Here is a 16,270-nt window from a genome sequence, read left to right on the forward strand (position 1 = left end):
GATCACCTATAGGAAAATCATACTCTCATCAGCTACTGAAGGGAAATTATGATTTGAAATGAGATTTGTGAAATTTTGATACGCGGAAAGATAAATTGCTCGAGAGTTATTATATTGATTTAAATAATTTAGGTTATAGCGTTCGAGCTTATGATATGAGTCATTTGTTTCGATAGATTTCAAATAATCATTACAAAGAATGAGTTGAAATTGTAATCTTTGATGCCGCGAAGCAGTAAGTGTTCATGCTAGGATAACAATCGAAACACAACATTTGAGTCGATGTATAAGTTAAAAGGTTTGAATTACGTCATAATCATTAGCTATAACATTTGTCGTTATCATTAGCATTAAGCGACAAACACAAAAATCCTCCTATCATAAAGACTTTTGTTTACGATACTCTGAAAGTGTTAGTCCGTCCCGGTGCAATTTATACAAGGTGTTCGATCGAACATTTTAATTCAAAACAAAAATTACTGATGAACCTCGTATTTTTTGTTTGAACTCATATGTTGGTGAACATCTTGTATAAAAATGCATCGAAAGTAACACTCTCGGTGTAACATAAACTTAGCAACCATAAAGTGATTTATTTATACGTCACTTTTTATAAAAAAAAAATCTTTAAATTTAGTTAAAAGAAAATGTCTTTGTGGGCTCTCTCCATGTGCTAAAGCAACATGAAACTCTGGTGAATTTTTAATATACAAACATTTCTCCCCAACCAAAAGCAGGGAAGAGTCGGCTTCACATTGAATAGAATAGAATGTGGATGCAGGAGAATTGTATGGAAATAAGGTCCACCATTTTAAATTGCTTCAAGTGGACAATGTTTTGGAGACAAATCCCATTACATTCATTCTCATATTAGATAATTCGGTCCAAATTAAATAAAATATTATTTCCAAAGAGATCGTTCGCATGCTTAAATAAAAATAAAGGTTCCGTTTGGATCGAAAAACTTGAATTTAAAATATATTTGAATCCAATATTTAAATCTATGAAAAAACTTGTGTGAGACGGTCTCACGGGTCGTATTTTGTGAGACTGATATCTTATTTGGGTCATCCATGAAAAAATATTACTTTTTATGCGAAAAGTATTATTTTTTTATTGTGAATATCGGTAGGATTGACCCGTATCACAGATAAAGATTCGTGAGACCGTCTCACAAGAGATCCGCTCTAAATCTATTGAGCGCTTTTCTGATAATATTGAAATCCACAAATTTGAAATCCGTTATTAAAAATTTGTTCTCAAATTTAAACGGTTTATTCCAAATACAACATTAATGATAACTATATTGCCACAAGCTTCATAGACTCCAATAATATGTGCAATGTGATGCTTTTGATACAACTCTTTTTTCAATTTTAGTAAATTATAAAAAGGAATTTATATCTCTATCAATCGTGTGTTTTTAGCATTTTCTTTGTCAAGGAAGTTTATTGGCAAAGAAGAATAAAAAGATCTTTAATTTTTTACAAGGATAAAGATATAAAACCCTCTAAAAATATTAATTGACAAATACAATGATGACAAAAACTTGTGCGAAACGGTCTCACATGTTGTATTTTGTGAGACGGATCTCTTATTTGGGTCATCAATGAAAAAATATTACTTTTTATTCTAAGATTGGTAAGGTTGACTCGTCTCACAGATAAAAATTCGTGAGAACGTCTCACAGGAGACCTACTTCTGGGTATACCAAAATCACAGTCACAATAAATGTTACTCCTAAAAAGAATCACAAGTGACTATGTATAAATAGTAGAATAAAAAACAAATAATTACTAAAAAAATAGCTAATTAAATTAAAATTCATGAAATAAACAGTAGCATCACAAACTTGTGCACCAAATCCAAGAGACTAAATTAAATGGGAAAGCCTCATCTCCCTTTGTACAAAAATCCCCAACAAAACCAAGTATTGGGACTTGTCATGAAGAGGGCTTCTTTTAGTTTACATTCTTCTTCTCTAAAACAGACTCAAATCACTCATTCAACCTCCAAGTAAAAAATTACATTAAATGACCAAAAAAATTCAATAATAATTTTTATAGAGTTCTCGGCGTCGTCGATCTCACAACTATGGCTTGCATCGTCGATGGCAGGCGACGCCTACCGAATGGTTCTTTTGCTTTGTTTCACTTTTCCAGATTCTGCCTATATCTTGTGCAACTTTAATGGCATCCATTGATGCCCCTGAGAGTCCTCTCCTTGTGAAGCCAACTGCATAAAGTCCCCTTTTACCTTTCCATCCATTCGGAAAGGGCGTTTTCGGAAATCCATCTCTTGAAAAGAAATCATTTTCCTGTCATACCAAAAAATCTTGTGAAAATCCTAAAATTTCTCCTCGTACTATATTTTCTATATAATTTAGTTTCATATCCTATGGTATCAATCTTGAGCAACATTTCTCTTTTACCAATATTTTTTTAAGCAAAAATAAATAAAATAAAAATACTGACTAGATTCGAATTCAGGCATACAGAATCTAAAATGAACCAAACCTCCATAACTGTCACATGGAATCAGACACACAGATATAACTGACCTATACATACATGTAATATATATACACTCTTTCTAGGGGACAGGTTCAAAATAACTTGTGTTATAGATTTCTACATTTAATCCTAAAATAATAGAAGCATGACACTGTCATGAGGCAACCAAGATTGTACTCTATAGCGCGGCGTAGCATAAGGTCTAGTTACTGCTGGTTGTCTGAGTCACCATGATTTACCTCCTCTCACATTCCTGTCGGGTCGGGGGTGAGGGGCGTCTAAGGTGAGCGATTTCACCTTTTGGAGCAAGATTGTACTCTATAGACTTTTCTAGCAACTATTCGGTATCTATTCTCGCTTTACAAAAATGATTAACTTAACTTTAACTATTATACGAGTCTATTGTAGCTCCTAATAAACCAGTTTGAATCTTACCTCCAACCAAGATGGGACATTGCTCGAATATCCTGTCGCAAGAATAACCGAATCGATCACAAGAACTTGGCCGTTAACCAGCTCGGCTCCATCGCTCAAGAATCTCTTGATTCCAGGCACAATTCTTATATCTCCGGATCTGATCTTTGAGAGAGTGCCTATGTCCAATACTGGTGTCTTCCCTTCACTATTCTTGAGCTGTAAAGGCCCCAAACATGGCCTTTTGATCCCATATTTTTCTATGTTTCCCAGGATTAATCTGGCTGATGCAACAAGTACTCTATCCACGACTGAAACTGGTAGCCATTTCGTCATCGATACCGCCACCTCGAACGTTGATCTTCCCAGAATTTCCCTTGGTAATACATGGATCTATATATATATATATATATATATATACATAATATTAAATATTATGTATATAATTATCAAGTAATTATAGAAATGAAAATAAATATTACTTACAGAGCTTCTAACCACCATTGATGGAAACGCATTATGGTGACACAAATCAAGGCAAACCTCCATTCCTGAATTCCCACAGCCAACTACCAACACACGCTTTTCCTTATAAACCTTACCCGTTTTATAATCACAAGCATGAATCACATCCCCATTGAACTCCTCTGTTAATCCTTGGAATTCCGGCACGAATTTCTCTGCATTCTCTCCAGTAGCCACCACAAGCCACCTACACATATACTCCGTCACGGAATCGTCCCCCGGAAACTTCCCCTTGCTAGTCTTAACGCGCCACAGACCGCAAGTTTCGTCGTACTTAGCAGAGGTGACTGTTTCATCGAACCTTGGTTCGATCTTGAACCGTTCTGCGTAGGATTCGAGGTAGTCGATGAACTGATGTTTTGTGGGGTACTCTGGGAAGTATTTGGGAAAAGGGACGTAAGGAAGTTCGCAGAATTGTTTCGGGAGGTGGAGTTTCAAGCGATTATATGTCCGATTTCGCCACAACGAAGCAATGCAGTTTGATCTTTCAAGAAGGATAAATGGAACTCCTTGTTGTTTAAGGCCTGCACATAATGCTAGACCGGATGGACCGGCTCCAACTATCACCGGACCGTTTACGAGTATGCATCGACCGGAGAAAAGATCCTCCTTTCGGAATGTTGGCAACATTGGTGGCCTACAAAGATCACAACGAGGCATCGAGATATATATATTTTTTACTTTCTATGGATTATAGAAAATGTTGAGATAGTAAGGAATGAAAATGTGGTTAATTTGAATTGTTTTCTAACAAAAAAAATATGTTTAAATTGCGAATGTGACAGAAGAAAAAGAGCAGAAAGTGCAGGTTGATGAAATGTGTGGCGTGGTATATAAATAGGGAAGGTGGCCATAATGGCAAGTTGTAAATAAGATTGAAAATGATGTTTTTTAATGTCATTTTTGGTTCGTTATATCTTTCGAAATAATAATGTAATGATTATATATGCCTTGTTTCGAATTTTGTTTTCCCGTGTCTCGATTTCATGTTGCGATCTATTCTGTAATATTTCACTTTTGAATTCATATTGTATGTATATTTCGATATTCTTGTGTATGATTGGAAGCGTTTTCCCAAACACTCACCCCCTCACTTCCATCTTCGGATAATGGCGAAGATCAGTTGGAAGATGATGAACAACACATGTTTTGGAGTTGGTGATCAAGTTCGAGACATGAAGTTTCAAGCGTGGTTTTAGTTATATTTTTCTTTAAGTTCTCGCTTCGCATTTGTGTTTTACACTGTAGAAACTATCATGAGATGTGTAATAGACTGACTTTTGGCTATTTTATGCACTACGTGGCTTGTTGTTTCATGATTTTAATTGTTAAGCAACGCTGATTACACGTCTCGGTTTCGTGGCGTGACAACACCCATACCCGACCTAGACTGAGATTGGAACGACGACAACAGTATGTGGAGCCTTTGAAAGATGATAGAATCCACTGAAATATATATCTCTTTTCCAAGGGAAACAATCTTAATCGAACATTGGACATTTCAGACGTCTCTATGAAACATAAATAAAAGACAAATTTATCAGATTTAATATCAAAATGTGTTGGGTGTAATCAATTTTCTCTGCTTGTTAGAGCAATCGAAATGCGACGTTTGGGCTGCTACATTGTTGAGTTGGACAATTATCAGCATCTATAGTTTTTGATAAAACGACAACCATTCGGTCATTCCATTGGTATCAGAACCAAGATCGTGTGTTCGATTCTAATTGATTGTAAGGAGTGTAATTATTGGAAGAGTGATTGTTCGGATGCACTAATTAGCCATGTTTGTTAGAGCAATAAAAACATGTTGTTTTATTTGATTTTAGCGGCACTATTACCGTAAACCATAGTTTTTGATAAAATAACAAGCGTCCATTCCTACAAAATTTATTGACTTACATGACCAAAAGCAAAAAATTCCAACTTATTGAACGAATTTTGTTTTCGAAATAAAATCTTAATCTTGCTCTGCCCATTCCTATACTTTTTTTTTTTGAACATACCATTCCTATACTTAATGAGTTAATTAATGTAGTTTATTGGCTTATTTTATATATATATATACAGACACTCATTGCATCAACAACTTTAAATACTTTGACAATTAGATTAATGATTATTCAATTAATTAAGTAATTTAAAAGAAGTTCACATGGAATTAAGTGTGTAAAAGTTAATTTATAACTTTAAGTTTATAAAATTGCAATATTAAATCTTGTTTATTTCATTTGGAAACTTCGCAAGATCTAGTTTGACTCCATTGATTCGTCACGATGATACATAATCATTGATCATTTATTTATTTTTATTAGAAGTATATGTAAATATGAAAAATCATTTAGAATTATTTCAAAAAATCATTTATACAGACAATATTAGTTAAATATGATCAATCAATTATTGCTATTTGGAGTTCTACATTAGAACAAGTAGGACTGATCACTCGTTATTTTACCAAAAATTATAGCTAGTTGTAATTGTAAAACTCTGATCTTTTAAACCGTATAACAATTCAAGCCTCGTGTTTCGGTTGCTCTACCAAGTATAGAAAATTATTACACCCGAACCCGAACCCGAACCCGAACCCGAATATACCCGTATAACCGATTTTGAATTTTTGAAAGAAAATTAAATAAAATTCAAAAAATAATACTAATATTTTAATCTAAACACATAATAACAAAACTCCCTCATATATATGATTTAAATTTGAAAGTCTAATAGTAGAAAAACAAAATATATTTACTAAATCAAATAAACAATTATTTAAAAAATAAAAAAAATGTTCAAAATAAATATTAAATTATGAAAATTTATGATATAAATATACAATAAATATTTTTTAAGACATAAAATATATAAAAAAAAATGTATGCAATACTTATTAATTATATATATATTAAAAAAAATTAAATTTTCGGTCAATCCCAAACTCAACCAACCCAACCCGATCATTTTTTTCGGGTCAACTGTCGGGTCTAACCTGATCTGACCCGAACCAGAAAACCCCAAACCCAAACCTTATTTTTTTCGGGTTGAACCGTGTCGAGTTGGTGGGTCGTGTCGGATTTTGACACCCCTAGATTATAAAGTCGTTTATGAATCAATTTTAATTCAATAAAATGATTTTAGTCTCAATTCAAAAGTTACCTCTAGTTTCGTCTTCAAACCTTTCGCCAACAATGAAATCTGTAGCGGCTGATTCTAGCACAACAACTGATTCGTTATCGTTTGTTTGCCCCTATCGGATGATTTTATTGCAGGTCGTTTAACCAAATTTTTCTCGTACTACGTACTCGAATTCTCACGTGTTATTACATTACGGTACAGAATCAAACAAAAAATGAGATTTTTTTCTTCGAGACTTTTCCTAATGGTAGTAAGTCATAATACCTTCTTGTGCATTACCAACCCAAAGTTAATCCGTGCCAAAATAGGTTGATAACTATAATTTTGATTTTAGAAATATAAAAGTAGACTTTGTTTTTTCCCTATTGCAAAAAAATTAAGAAAGAATGTTTGATTATTATCATTTATTAATTAATTACCGATAAGACAATAACAAACCATAATGTTATACTTATTAATCATAGGTTTGATACAACTTTAACGATCATATTCTATTAATTAGGTCCATTATTGTTTTTTTTAATGAATGAGACCATTCCTAGAGTAAATCTATTAGTTTATTAAATATAAGAAATAAACATAAATTTGTCGCCAATGCCCATTATTTAAATAAGTTAATTTGAATATTTTCATTTTATTATTTAAAATTAGCCCGAAAAATATTCCAACAAATTGCTCAACAATGAAGTCCATCACTAGTAGTGGTAGTCATTTTATATTATATTCAATGTGTTTTATTTTAAATTTAATTATCATAAGATAATAAAAATCAAATGTGTATGTATATTCTTATTTAATTTTCATGTGGATTCACTAAAATTATATGATTAATTGCATGTCATCCATAAAATAATAGAACTTCACATGTATATAAAATAACCATCTTGGGGAAATGTCTCAATATCTCTAAATAAATTAATCTCCATTCATTGTATTTAAGATTTCAAGAACTCATTTTTTTCATAGATATCCACATTCATACAAAGAATCATCCCTCAATTTCAATTCAAGAACACATTAAGTTAACTCCCCATTAATTAATATATCCCTAAGAACAATGTTCTTAGATTTTTTTCTAATTTTTTTAATTAAATTTGGAACTAACTAGAATGTGATGGGTTTTTTTATTATTGGTAATAATGTTTCCAAATTGAGAGATTCATGTTACAAACATGAAGTGTTCATGTGGTCACATGTTATTGGAAATATGTTTATTTCGGTCTTAGCGTGGTATTAGTTGTTTCTTTTAAATCTCGGTTCTTCTTCGTAAAATACAAATACGAGTTATGACATTCAATCTCATGTAGCGAGAAAGTCGCTGACGCTATTTGATCCGGTCAAGGCGAATCATATCTAATGGATGAGATTCTCATCGATTTTTCCCATTTTAGGGGTTAATCAAAGAGGTTCATTATATGAGTTTTAGACATTCGTTTTCTCCCATTCAAGCCAGCAAAGGTGCAAAGGTAAAGGGCCAGTTTGCTTCCTCAATTGCAAATGCAGTTTTAGAATCCATTGAATAAGCAGACAAATCCGCTTTCGAATAAGGTTCAACGAATTACCTTCAAAAAATAGTCAAAAATTGAAAGATATAGGAGGAAAACTCGACTTTGATATTACAAAAAAATAAAGATTTAAGCCTCTATTTTGAAAAAAATAACCAAAACATAAGACACAGAAATTTGTTTCCTAGTTATACAAGAACATACATAAGTATATATTAAATTGTTCTGATTGGACGAATGATCAACATACTATTCGGACTGTTTTATTGTTAAAATATTTGAGTTATATCGTTAGCTTTTATTTTATTAATTTGATTGAGAATGTTATCTGATGTATTCAAGTGGTTTTGTGTTTCATATTTTCGAGTAAATATAACATAAGCATGTGAAGATATTATCTAGCATTTCTCGTTTACTATGTTGGGCCTGTATTATGGGCCATATTGTATCTTCACAGGCCTCGCCTTAGGTCCATCATCTATGGACAGGCCCATGTTAGCCCACACGTTCACGCAGGTAGGAAAAAATATAGAGATGGTGTTACACGTACATCGTCACATCGATATTTGTATATCAATTTGTACCATATAAAAAAAATCAATAAACAAATTCAATCTGTTACAATCTCACTATATACTGAATACAAAATCTCACGACATAACATTAAATTCTCGCGATATAATAATTGTAAATATCGCTGTAACGATATATTGGTTGTACATTTAGTTTTATTCAATAATATATTTTCACGTCCCAAATGCATATTTTCATTCGGGAATATTTCTAAGTTTAGTTTGAAGGTATGCAGTTCGTGTCTGTATTATCAAAATTTAAGTTTTAGTCATATAATTTTGATAATTTTATTGATTTTTCATTTAAAGTAGTGGCTGGACATTACACTATTTAACATTACATCAAAAAAAAAAAGAGAGTAAAATAGATTAAAAAAAGATCGGATTAAAATCGAAATTTGAAAAATTTGATGATCGAAATCACATAGACAAATACATGCACCAAAAATACAATATCTATTTTCATTCGTCGTAGATTTCATAGATGAATGGCTTAGATTACAAATAATATTATGTAGAGTATTTTCTATTCATTAAATTGTTGACATTTGCATTAAAAAAACATGAAATAAAACACTGAAAATATGAGTTGAAAGATGTTGGCACCAAGGTACCTAATTTGGGATTAGGGATTTCCGATTTTCAATTATCTATCGGAAGTCAAATCCAGCGTCACAAACTTTTTTGTTTTCACACCGAAGGGCTCTTAAACAATATTTTTGTTATAAAAAAGAGCGCGAAAAAGATTTTTTGGATAAAAAAAAGAAACTTTGGGATTGCTCAATCAAAGATATAACAAATAATCCATTTTAAAATAGAAAGCAACGGAGCCATCATAGTATTTTTTATAGCATTTTTGAACTCCTACGAAAGGAAGGGTGGCAATTTGATCATTTACCCATCTGGGGCTGATAAATTCTCTTTTTATCTTTCTTCAATCTTCAATGGAGGGTAAAAGAGTCAATTTGATTCTAGAGCCGTATGCAATGAACAAAAGACGATGCCCGTACGGTTATATAATTCTATCTTTTTTCCTATTATTCTTTATCTTTCTTTTCTGTTCGTTTCATCACACCAGATAGAAAACCCTTGTATCATCAGGGTAATGATCCATCAACCTGCTGCTTCTTTTTATGAGGCGCAAACGGGAGAATTTATCCTGGAAGCGGAAGAGCTGCTGAAAATACGCGAAACCATCACAAGGGTTTATGCACAAAGGACGGGCAAACCATTATGGGTTGTATCTGAAGACTTGGAAAGAGACGTTTTTATGTCAGCAACAGAAGCCCAAGCTTATGGAATTATTGATCTTGTAGCAGTTGAATGAAAAAGATGGATTTTGTTCAAATCCGTGATTTTAGATTTTATCTCCGAGTTTACTATTCTATTAAATAGAAAAAATTCATAATCATCCGGTTAGGATCAATCTAAACCAGCCCATTATGTATATGATTCAACATGCCAACTATTAAACAACTTATTAGAAATACAAGACAGCCAATTCGAAATGTCACGAAATCCCCTGCTCTGGGGGGATGTCCTCAGCGTCGAGGAACATGTACTAGGGTGTATGTGCGACTCGTTTAGATCATAAGCTGGCACAAAAAAAGAAAGAAAAACGCTTTCCAGTATGAATGATCAGTACCTATGAATAGGATAGAATAGAAGAAGGAACGCCCTTCACTTCACTATCTAAAAATAAGGAAATTGATCGCTTATATTGTGTATTAAAGTTTATGGTTTCCGTTGGTGCAAATCTAATCACCTGAATTTAAGATGATAAGTAATTCTCCATTGGTAGCAAATGGCTATCCATTAAGCGGAAGAAATCTTATTTAATTTAAATGAAAAAAACATAAAAATTAAGTTCCCACTCGGTCAAGAACGGACTACAAGGGTCAGCTACCCAGCTAACTTTCATAATTAAATACCGTTACTGTTATAAGCGGGTCTGATTGTGAAAGACCTATTACTGGATAATTCAGGGGTAGAGCCAAAGAGCGTGGTGTGAACTATACAAGTTCTCAATAACATTGATTAAATGAAGTTAAAGGCTCCGGTGTATAGAGAAGACCTCACCGTTTAAGAAGTAACCATAGAAACGAAGGAACCCACTATTTCTATAATCCATTTAATTTATATTTATTTTTTTTATTGACTCTATTTTTTTTTGACACCTAGCAAAATAAAATTTATTATTTATTTCGTATTTCGCAGTAAAATGCCTACAAAAAGAAAAAATCGTGGTTGGGAAGGTTATAGTAGCCAAAGCCGTTGGAATCTTTTTTTTATACATTGGAAAATTTCGTTTGATTATTAATGACCAGGAAAGGGGAAAAGAATAACTGAAAGAAAGGAAATCAATTAGTTATTTATCAAAGTCTTATTTATTAAATGACCAGAATTAAACGCGGATATATAGCTCGGAGACGTAGAACAAAAATTCGTTTATTTGCATCAAGCTTTCGAGGGGCTCATTCAAGACTTACTCGAACTATTACTCAACAGAAAATAAGAGCTTTAGTTTCGTCTCATCGGGATAGGGATAAGCAAAAGAGAAATTTTCGTCGTTTGTGGATCACTCGGATAAACGCAGTAATTCGAGAAACGCGAGTAAACGTAACAATAGGGTTTTATTGTCTTTATAATATTGGCTTTATCATAATTAATTTTATCCATAGATTAGAAAAATTCAAAAATAAAGACAAAATAAATAAAGGAATTTTTTGACGAATAAGTTCTTTTGAAGATAAATTAAGGATGGACGCGTTTAATCATTGAAAATGGTATCGTTGCGTATTGGTACTTATCGAGTATAGAATAAACTTGCTTCTCTTTGTTCCTACCAACAGAATTGTTCAATTATTATGAACAGAATAGAATAAATATTAACCTAATGCTTCCCTTGTTAGGAAATAATCCCTTGAACAATACAAAAAATTTTTCATATCGAATTCGAAGTGCCATGCTATTATTACTTTATTATTACTTAATATTCATATGGCGAAGGCATAGTTCTCTTTGTTTTCTCAAATAAAAAAAACCTCATTGGCGCCAAGCGTGAGGGAATGCTAGACGTTTGGTAAGTTCTCCCGCAGCTAGGAGAAAGGATCCCATTGACGCAGCTAAGCCCATGCATACTGTATGGACTTCTGGTCGCACAAATTGCATAGTATCATAAATCGCTAATCCGGCTATTACCCATCCGCCAGGAGAGTTTATAAACAAATACAGATCCTTAGTATCATCTTAGATACTGAGATATACCATAAGACCAATAAGTTGATTCGAGATCTCGCTATTAACGTCTTGGCCTAAAAAGAGTAATCTTTCTCGATAAAGTCGGTTGATTAGGGTAAAATTGCATCCCTTAAGAACCGTACGTGCACCTTTTGATGCATACGGTTCAAAGAAGATTGCGAAAAAAAAAAGAATCAATGTCTAGATTCCAGTCCTGTTTATTTTTGCCTATTCTTTTTTTTTGATAGCAGGTTTTTTCTAACTTATAACGAAAGGACTTTTTCTTCGATTTTTTAATAAAGACGCGTTTTGGACTTTTTTTTCTTCCTTAGAATAGAAAAAAGTCACTAAATTAATCGAATTAACTTCTCATTGATGTATTATTTCATCAAGATTCAATCCAAACCACGATGGTATTTTCTTGTTCATGAATAGGTCTCTTTCATCTTTTTAGGTTTCTGCTCTACTCCGGGTAAAGATCTGCCCGATATTGATTTACACATATAGGACAAATCTTCTGATCACCATTTCTTTTTTATGACTTTTTTCAATTAATTTAAAATCTTTCACCAAGTATTTAGTTTGAGATTCCCTCGTTTCCCAATATAGGATATCTTTACAAATAACAAAGAGGAATCTTTTTTCATACGCGCAGTAATCGTAGATATATTACCAATTGGGTTTTTTATAAACAGAGCCTGGATTTTTCATTTTTTTAGTCCAACCAAAGCCAACCATAAATTATTTTAATTGATAATAGTACTATGAATCCCCCCAAACAATGGATCTAATTGCATGCACTTCACGCTCCAATTTTTTGATGATTCCATTTTTATTTCTTGGGCGAAACAGAGGATATCTCGATGGGGGAAGAGAACGGGGAAATCCCATATGACCCCATATTTCTGACAAGTCGCACTATACGTCAACCCAAGATGCATCTTCCTCTCCAGGAATTCGGAAAGGTACTTTTGGAACACCAATAGGCATGGATGAAAAGAAAAAAGAACTAAATACTCTATTTCACTTTGATAGATCTCATGAATCAATTTTGTGAGACGAATATCTTATTTGGACCACTCATGAAAAAGTATCATTTTTATATCAAAAACATTACTTATTATTGTACATATGATCATAATTGATTTGTAAAAATCTCACCCTGGTTGAGAGCAAAAAAAAAAAAAAAAAAAAAACCAAGTTAGAAATATAAAGTTGGAACGAGATATATAATTCATAGGTTTCAAGACTCCTTTGATTCTTCACATTATATCTAAAAAAGCTCGGGTGTTGTGAATCTCTCTTTTTTGTTAGATAGATCATTTTATTGGTAATGAGAAAAAGTACTTTGAGAATATGAAAGCTTCATCTTTTTGTAGATTTTGAAGAGTTTTGCGGCTTTTGGTCCATGTGATTTTTGTTTAATTAAGAGTATGTCTCTTGTGAGACGGTTTCACAGATCTTTAGTCTTGAGACGAATCAATTTTGCTTATATTTACAATAAAAAATAGTTATTTTGACATAAAAAATAGTATTTTTTCATGGATGACTCAAATAGAACAATTGTCTCACAAAATTAACATTTGAGACCGTCTTACATGAGTTTTTGTTTTAAATTTATGGATCTCAATTAGTAATTAATTAAACAGAAAGCTCATTGGGGTAAATAATTAAAGAGTGAGTCTCATATGAGACCGTCTCACGGATCTTAATTTGTGATACGAGTCAACCCTACTCATATCTATCTATATATAAAAGCACAGTTCTGCCAAATATAGAAATATCCCGCCAAAATGATTAGTTAAAAAAGGAAATAAAGTGAGAGATCCTAATTTATTAATTTCTGTTCAAACTACTGACTTCAGCATTTATGATTCAGAGTAAATGATTTGTCTTCCCATTGTCAAATAAATTAAGTCTGACAAAATATCGTTTTTCAATAATAAATCTAACTTAGGACAACCCTCTTAACTCCAGTCGTATGGGCTGCCTTAGCCATATTTGAATTTGAATTCAAATAAGGCAGCCCAAGAGCCTAAAATAAAGACATAATGTGTATAAATATTTGATAAAATATTAGTCATTTTTACATATTCTGTAAAAATAATATTTAAAGCCATAAAATATAAAAATACTATAAATAATTATCTCATTAGATTTTTAAGAGTTTGAAGTGAACATTAAAAATAATCATACGTTCAATAAAACAATTATTAGTTGAAATCGAAAAAAATATTTCGGCAGATAATTTTAACTGGAACGTTTGTAAAATGGACTTGGGTTAACAAAACAATCAATAATTACAGATTAAAAAATAAACTGCTATGAAAATAATTATAATTTTTTCATTAAATTATTTAGAGTTTCAATACATCGAAAGAAAAATAAACACAACCCAATGTTAAAATATTTACACAAGCCAACCACATATGCACAAACCCCAAGCACGAGCACCATTTTTCAAAAAAAGCTCCTATAAAGTAATTTTTACTCTTACAAGTTACAAGTAGAAAAACAAATTCTCAGAAGCTCAAGATAAACAGTATGTATATCAATTTTGTATCTTGAAACTACTTTTCGAATGGAATGAGTTTACATTTCAAATCTTAATTTTATATGTTTTTTGACAGATTTCGGGACACAACGAGATAAGTTTAGACTTTATCATCTTACAGAAATACATCTCAAAAACTCAAATACAAAATGAAAAGGTTGACAACATCTACGATTATCAATAACAAGCGCACCAAGAATAATACCCAAACAAACGGTATGTTTCTCATGTATTGGTCTCTGACTTTATATTACATATAAATTATGGTCAGGAAAGTTATCTTATATTTCTCTGTAAAAATCTATATCTATATATATATAAAAGCAGAGTTTTTGTCAAAAATAGTAATTTCCCGCCAAAATGCCATTTCTATAAAAGGAAATATTTATCATCAAAATTGAAATATGTGCAATGCAATAAATGATCACTTCAATTATTGTTTACATTGATTATATCAATTCATTTAATTCAATTTTGAATTTAATTAATTTTTATATTAATTCAAATGTAATTTATGTATTAAATATTTTTTTTATTTTTTTACTCAAATTAAAACTAAACTATATTGAAAAAGTAAACTATATTAAAAAAATTTGCATTAATTATATCAATCAATTTAAGTAAAAACAATCTAAATAAATTTAAAATAAAAATAATTGCAATGTTCAGTATCACTAATGAAGTAAATCATCCAAAAATAAATTTTGCTATTTTAAATAATTTATTTCTCAAAATACTTACTAAAAAAGAAATACTATATTTAATTAGAATTATTTAAATTTTCTAAAAATAAAATTGGTTGAGTGTTAAAAATTATCATTACAACAAAGTATTTTAATGGACATTAATGTACTATTTAATAATCATAAATTTTTTATCTCAAATACATATTATTTTGAAATTACCTTAATTTTAAAGAATTATTGCATTGTAGTTTTCTTCCAAAATCATATGTATATTGTATATCTTGATTTGTCTTCTTAAAAATTCAAATAAGATAGCACAAAAAAATTAAAAGAGATAGATTCAAAAGAATTTCAAATTGACATTAAATTACTTTCGATATTATTCTCAATAATCAGAAATGTTTGACACTCAATGCATGCAATTCGGGATTTCCATAATTTGAAAGAGTTAATGTATGTTGTAATTCTGTCAAAAGCATCTAATGTATACTTTTTGTCCCTTGAGATGTCTTATTTGAATTTTAAATTATAAATAATGCAATATTGCATATTATATTAGAAACCAATTTTATTAAAATTTATCTTATTAAATTTATTTATTCTAAAATTGAATTCTGAAATGGCTCTTCTTTTCAGCACCATATATGAGTTGAATCCTTTCAAGATGTAATGTTCGTTTAAATTTAAATTTGTTCGTTGTTATGAAATACTTACATATGGAAACAACGAGACATTAAGTTTGAAATCCATCTTTCATGATCAAGAAATAAAAAATATTATTCTTCTATTTATACAAAATTTTAATTATTATTTGTTACTGATGTGATAAATTTTTTTTATATTACAAAGTTCACGGATACATGATAGTATAATGTCCCGTAAAGGAAATGATTAGACCAATTCTAAAGAAAGCAAACATCTTATTAGAAGATACCTTTTAAAATTTGTTGACATTATTTTGGAATACACATAGTAAATGTTAATAAAATACCTTTTCTGATTTATACATAATCTACTTATGATCAAATGTTTCATTTTTCTTTCGGAGTAATAGGCTGTTGTGTATATTACGAAGAGATTTTGTAAATTAAATCACAACTCATTTGGATAAAAATATTGATGAAAAATT

The 16,270-nt window shown here is 31.1% G+C and overlaps 1 protein-coding gene across 1 annotated transcript; it reads right to left on the bottom strand.

Moving 5' to 3' along the window:
• Positions 1-2,081: 2,081 nt before the first annotated feature.
• On the bottom strand, positions 2,082-4,227 carry LOC140828543 (probable indole-3-pyruvate monooxygenase YUCCA5). The gene is made up of 3 exons (XM_073191476.1): positions 3,414-4,227; positions 2,949-3,320; positions 2,082-2,317 (listed from the first exon to the last, which is right to left on the bottom strand). The coding sequence occupies exons 1-3, from the start codon at positions 4,110-4,112 to the stop codon at positions 2,093-2,095; spliced, it is 1,296 nt and encodes a 431-aa protein (XP_073047577.1). The 5' UTR covers positions 4,113-4,227; the 3' UTR covers positions 2,082-2,092.
• Between the last annotated feature and the right edge of the window lie 12,043 nt (positions 4,228-16,270).

Source organism: Primulina eburnea, chromosome 3 (genome assembly GCF_022965805.1).
Source record: "Primulina eburnea isolate SZY01 chromosome 3, ASM2296580v1, whole genome shotgun sequence".
In the NCBI taxonomy this organism is placed as follows: Eukaryota; Viridiplantae; Streptophyta; class Magnoliopsida; order Lamiales; family Gesneriaceae; genus Primulina; species Primulina eburnea.